Source organism: Pempheris klunzingeri, chromosome 5, assembly GCF_042242105.1.
Source record: "Pempheris klunzingeri isolate RE-2024b chromosome 5, fPemKlu1.hap1, whole genome shotgun sequence".
In the NCBI taxonomy this organism is placed as follows: domain Eukaryota; kingdom Metazoa; phylum Chordata; class Actinopteri; order Acropomatiformes; family Pempheridae; genus Pempheris; species Pempheris klunzingeri.
The window spans coordinates 9,487,718-9,494,525 of NC_092016.1; the positions used below are offsets into that span (position 1 = coordinate 9,487,718).

The window sequence follows — 6,808 nt, forward strand, 5'->3', positions numbered from 1 at the left end:
ACAGGAACCTTTATGGGCTCTAACTGACCCTAAACATAAGGAACTTCACTATTTAGGTTTATACAATGAACATTTATTTCCTTATTTGACTTTTTAAGTTGTTTTTTTAAGCAAAAATTCACTGGCTCCAACTCTTAAGGTATCTCAAATGTAAATATTTGCTAATTTTTTACTATTATAGCAAATTGCTATTTCATGGTTAGTCAGACAAAGTAAACAATTTAAGTCTGCTTGGGTTTTGGGAAGTTGTGACTATGGCTTTTTTCAGTGTTTACTACAGTGATTAATTGATAATCGAAGTCATTAGTTGCAGCCCTAAGCAAAAGGGATATATACATATTCATCAGTAGAATAATTTCCTCATTTAGAATAATAACGTTTTATGGTTATTTCTGTATTTTGTCATACTCAGTTTGTGACAAATATTGTTTTTTTTTTCAAAAGAAATATTTTGATGGAAAAAAGACGAATATTACCAATGATTGTTACTTTTACACATACAGCAGTTGGGTCCCAAACAAAGAGGAAGTGAAAACCAGGTGAAACATGAAAATCTCACTCTGTAGCTGATGTCTTACTGTATCACTGTCAAGGTCTAAGGAGAAAGGCTTGATCGTGCCATTGCAGGTGTTTCTCTAAAAGGTTTGCATCCTGTCAGGTCACCTCTCTCCTCTCTCACTGCCCTCAGTCTCAGATGGAGTGACGGTTGTACTCATGGGGAGGATGCATCCCGTCATAGTGAAACTCCCTCCACTGCTCCGTGCTCTCTCTGGTCCTCTCGTTTTGTTCTGGGAGATCATGAGAATTTTAGTGGGAGAATGAGCCGGTCGAGTGAGTGAACTCATCCCTCTCAGCTACATCGGATATCAAGGTTTGCATACCATCGTGCTCCTCTTCAGCATAGCTCTCAAACTCATTCCTCTTCTCCTCGTGAAACTCTCTCTTTCGCTCGTCTGCAGCCAGAACCTGCCTCTGCTCAACTGCAAGTACAGAGGACGGTGATGATCAATTAACTGAGTGGAAAATGATAAACATCTGTGATTACTATCAATTATGATCCATTTCAACAATCTGCCCATTAAACTTAAAAAATTACATTTTTATGGACACAACCTATTTTTATGGACAAGAGCCACATGTAAAAATCTCAAAAAATAAAATATCTTACATTCAAACATCAGCATTTAAAGAAGATGAACTTAGGGCCATGTAAGAATAAAATATTACACATTAATAATACATAATATATAATACATGACTTGCTCATCTCACTTTAGTCACTGACTTGTATTCACCTGCAATAAAACTAAAAAGCATTTTCAACACATTTCAGTCCAGTCGCCATTTTGGCAGAAGTTGCAAGTGGTATCCAAAACTGTTACTGAAATTAAATTTGACTTTGTTGATTATTACCAATATTAGTACTATCACCTTGGATTTACCTGATAAATTATTGCATTTTCATTGAAAACATACAAAAAAAAAAAAAACCACAACAAATATACTGCGGAATAACATTAGATTTATCACAGTGACACCATTTTAGAATCACAAAACTTTGTATTCAGTGGAAATATTCAGCTTTGGTCAAATATTTTGGTAACTATACCTTTCCCATTAGTGCAGTAAACAATCTGTGTTTAGAAAATTATCACAGTCATCAGATGTTTTGTTTGGGTGTTCATTTATGTCATTATGTTCGGTGTAATCCCTCTGTGACTAAGCCAAAAAAAATTACGTTTGAAAACGCAGGCCACATGCCAAGAGGGATTTTTCTGCCGCTAACTTTCTGGATGAAAGCCAACTGAAAAGGTCTTGTTCTGAAAACTGCAGTGCATCCTGGGAATTCATTTCAGCCTAACATACTTCAGTCGACTCAACCAGGTTAAGTGCAACACATTTTTGAACAAAACATCGGAACTGTGAATAAGATGAATATGATAAATAATTAGCCCATTACTACAGCATGGAGAAAAGTCTGGAAATAAACAGAATCAACCAACAGGACCCACAGTTTCAGTACAAAGCTCACCCACAGGTATGGACACACACACACATGCAACACAATGGCTGTTAAACATCACTAAACTAAAACCTCAAAGACACCAAAGAACTGAATCACAGTGTCTGAACAAAAGCAGCTTTTTAGTGACCTTCATAAGGCTGGTACAAGTGGTGAAGCTGTGATTCACAGAAGCTGCTTGTTTCCACACAAAAGCGCAAAACTTGGACCCCCAAGTGATGGAAGAAGTGTAATGAGTCATGTCTGACCTTTTTCACTAGATCCAGAAAGGCATATGTGGGTAGAGAGAAAAAAATTAAAGGACAGGTTCACATTTTATTTCAACAAGCCTGCATGTACAGTGAAGTCACTGGTTGAGTTACAGGCCGCTAATAGATCCCTTTCTAATGCACTTCTAATGTAATTTGGATTGATGACAACGTGGTCCTCATTTCATCCAAAAATACATTCTTGAGTTCAGCAGAAGCTAATATGAGTCTTCAGCGGCCAACATTACTGTATCTTGAGTGGGGATTTGCTCCGGTGGCCGGTTGCATTTTGGATCTGGCTCCTAGTTGGGACTAATATAGATACAGAAAGGTGAGGCCAAGAATTTCGTACAGCCTGCATGTGACCTCTGACCAGGAAGATTGGACATACGAGGGAGACCAGAAGGCATTAATGTACTCGTTAATGTCAGCGACACTACATACACTGACTGCAGTAACACTAGAAAGAGCCATTAGCTGGTGGAGTCAGGTCACAACCTTTGACCTCTTACCAGGATTCCCAGCACAAGTCTGAGCACGCGGCGAAGAGCTGCAGCTCATGTTAGGAATGCACGTTTTTTTAATTACAAGGTTTAGGTTTTACAGATGAGGTGCAGAACAGTGTTTGCAAATGAAAACATATTTAATAGAATATGTTAGTGTTACAAATCGAGTATTGAGGGCAACTAACTACTATTTTTGGACCGTTGTTCCTCTCAAACATTGCTCAGCAGGGTTAATCATCCATCATTTTCTGTCTGCTGACACACCACAGCAGACCCGCCTCTTACGGCTCACCAACAGCCACAAAAACTCCACAATCAAACAGCAGCATTCATTTGGAGTCTGATGTCTTCGTCTGGATGTCAAAACGTAGCTTCAAAATGGTGCGTAACCTTATTCGCCCACTGAATCACTACTTATATCAAATATTTTCCTTTGCAAATTTCATCTATCCATGAGTCTGATGTTGTGCTTTCATGTCATTAAGCATCATGAGAGGCTCTTCAAAGTGAGCACAGATTATTTGTCTCACTTTTTTACTCGGTTCGTCTCTGACCCCTTTCTGCCTGTGTGTCGGCACATTCCACATTCAACTCCCAACCGCTCACCCACTCACTCGTCCATCTCAGTCTTTTCACTGTGTTTACTGCTTTGTGTTCTTTTTATCCCCGCTTTAGCTGTACAAAGTGTCTTGTTGTTCTTACACAGACACACACACACACGCAGATCCACAACACGTTACACAACTCCAATTCAGAGCAGCAGTGTGTGCTCTCACCTTCCTGTTGGCAGGACTGTACATAACAGCGCCGTTAAATCATACGAGAATGTCAAACATTGTACAGTATGTGAATTTTCATAACACTTGTGGGGTGAATATTCACTGTTATACTCTGAGGTATGTGTGTGTGTGTGTGTGTGTGTGTGTGTGTGTGTGTGTGTGTGTGTGTGTGTGTGTGTGTGTGTGTGTGTGTGTGCTCCAGGCTGCCCTGTGGCTCCTGCAGAGCTGCTGTGTGTCCAGACGGGTCTGAGGCGGTCTCTGGTCAGGCCAGGTTCAGAAAACACTTAACAGCTGCCACAGTCATAAAAACTTTCAGGCAGTCATTAACATGTTTGCTCACCGTTCAGTCAAACTGCAAAAAATAACAATGTCAACTGTTTCCATAAGAATACAGCGTCTCTTTATACTCAGGATGGGGACAAAACCAATACTTATATCTTATTTCCTACAGTATTCAGATGCTTAACAATCTTTTGGCACCAATCAGTGCTTTTTACCTCGTTTATACAGCCAGTGCTTCTTTTTGTCCATGTCTAGCATATTGACATAGTCTTCCCCTAGTGATGCCTGATGTTTTTGTGTAGGTGTATATTTCTCAAGGGCCTATTGTGTAAGACAATGTCTCTTAAAGTAAATGGTTCTGTATTGGTACAGCACCTTTCTAGTCCAGCTGACTGCTTAAAGCACTTTCACATCACATCCTCATTCACACATCATTCATAAAGTAGGAATCTGAGTTGGAAACAGTAAATGTTTCATTCCGATCAATTCAATAACATCAAATAAACCTCAAATGTCATTTTGTGGCAGTCTGCATCAAATCCCTCAAGTGTGTAAACCTTATATCAGCTCTTAAGGTTATTTCTACATGTTTTAAGAGGTATTTTTGCACAACATAAACTATTAAAGACAAGTGTGTGGGATTTAAAACTTTTGATTGCAAGGAAACCAAAGAATCCCACAGATTATGACATTAATACATATGAATAATAACAATAATGATAATAATAATAATAATAATGACCAGTCCAAATTGAGTGAACTCACTGTTAATCTCATCCTGAGACTTTGCGCCCCGTCTGCTGCGTCTTCTGAAGAAGTTTGTGGCATCGGCCTCCTTCATGAAGATCTTTGTCAGAGGACCTGCAGTGGAAGCAGGAGGAAATTCAGTTCACAACATGAAGGGACGCAGGGAGGAGACGTGGAGGAGACGCAGCTGATGCAGCTCCTCACCTTTTGGGTCTTTAGCGCTGCCTGTGCTGCTGGGCACAGCTGCAGAGTCGGCCTCTGGAGACACTGGGTCAGAGGACAAGACACGAACACTCTGAATTAGAACGGACTCCCATACTTACCTCTCCATGAAAAACAAAGAAAACAAACAGCCATCTTCACTCTACATCCTTCAAAGATTCACCCTAATATAAATTCTCTCGCATCAGACTCACAGGAAAGTGCAAGAAGCAGAGTGAGGAACGCCAGGAGGGTTGCATACGTCCAGGACATCTTTAGCTCTGGGTCTGAATTGTCGAGAGGTGCGAGTATTGGGGCAGACCAGGAGGGAAAGATAGGTGAGATGTGTGTGAGAGGTGGGGTGGGAGCCTGGTGGAATATTGACTGCTTGTCAGAGGAGAGGGAGGGAGTGACCATGCAGATCTGATAAGAAGCTGATCCAACAAACAGCAGAGGGGACTACCGAGTGACGAGAAGGTGCTGAGAATTTAAACCTTCTGTGCTCCTTTCATCACTTTTCAGTCACTGGACTGCAATTAAAGTGATCTTTCTGCAGTGGACCCTGGGGTCATCGTGCACCACGGGCCTGTGAAGGCAAACTCATGGAAATTACACTACAGGCTGAATATGCACCACTTGTCTGGTTAATACCTATTCCTACTAGAGAAAAGATGGATGACAGACAGAAAAAAACACTGACATTTCTGTGAATAAGAAGTGGCAGAAAACAGCCCAGGCCCAGAGCTTTTTTTTTGCCAAATGTCTCCTCTTGCAGATGCAGCTGAAAGAGGCCCCTCAACAAGGCCGCTCTCTCTCTGTCTCTGCTCCTGCATTAAGTCCTGCCGGAAAGTATGCAGCCTTCAGAGTTTTTTTTTCCCACCTGAACTCTGGCCGTGCCCCAGAAAAGACTGAATGTTTAAACTGTTTTGTGGGGCAGTCCACGGTGGAGGGATTGTTGCTCATGTAAGTGAGAGGAAGTCGGAGAGAGAGAGAGTCTCAGGATGTGTGTGGTAGGTTTGCTCGCGTAAGTGAAGACAGCATGTAAGAGGTGGAAAATTGACCTAATTTGCACCAACTGAATATCACACTTGAAGTGAATTTAGGCATCCAGTTTTGTTTTGTTTGTTAGCTGGTTCTCTCAAAAACAGACTTTAATGAAATGTGGTGAGAAATTAGGCCTGCGTCCTGGGAAGTTTTAAAGGAACAATCATCTACAACTTAAAAAAATGATCTCTTAACATGGTGAGATGCACCGAACACACACTGTATATTAGTGCCTAATGATATACTGTACTTCCAAGATGCAAGTCGGTAGATGAGACACTGTTAACAGTGAGCAGTTAGGTGCATAGTTGCCCTTAGACATCAAACTATTAACTGTACATAGAATATATTCATACTCACAGTTAGCTCCAATACTTTACATTATATAAGCACAAGTATAAAGAAGTATAAAATGGAAATATTGAAGTAAAGAGCAAAGGGGTCTTAATATTGTACTTCAGTTTTACATTTTGCTCCAAACGAATGAGTAGTAGTTCCATTATGCACTTTATCTTGTATATTTATCTTCCCTGTATTTTTGATTCTCCCCTTTCTGGTTTTATTCTCTATCTATCTATCTATCTATCTATCTATCTATCTATCTATCTATCTATCTATCTATCTATCTATCTATCTATCTATCTATCTATCTATCTATCTATCTTTTCCTCCAGCAGGGGGCGCTGTGGGGCCGCAGTCACCGCCCGCCTGTCGCTCCCAGCTCCGGCCGGTAGGTGTCGCTGTTTCCCCGCTGGCAGCGCCATGACTGGGCTGAGTGGTGGCAGCCAGGCAGCGTCAGCAGCAGCAGCAGCAGCAGCAGGCGGAGGACACACTCAGATCAGCCCGTAATCACCATCGTCTCCCACACACTGCCATGGTCTCTCCGGCCGAAAAACCTCCAGCAGCGCTTCCTATTCTCCACCCGAGAGTGAAACTTTGAAGCCGGAGGACGAGCCATGCTGCTGGACGCTACAACCC

General features: G+C 41.4%; 1 protein-coding gene across 1 annotated transcript; it reads right to left on the reverse strand.

Moving 5' to 3' along the window:
* Positions 1-383: 383 nt before the first annotated feature.
* ucmab (upper zone of growth plate and cartilage matrix associated b) lies at positions 384-5,273 on the reverse strand. The gene is made up of 5 exons (XM_070831308.1): positions 5,002-5,273; positions 4,790-4,852; positions 4,604-4,699; positions 882-980; positions 384-788 (listed from the first exon to the last, which is right to left on the reverse strand). The coding sequence occupies exons 1-5, from the start codon at positions 5,201-5,203 to the stop codon at positions 691-693; spliced, it is 558 nt and encodes a 185-aa protein (XP_070687409.1). The 5' UTR covers positions 5,204-5,273; the 3' UTR covers positions 384-690.
* Positions 5,274-6,808: the final 1,535 nt, after the last annotated feature.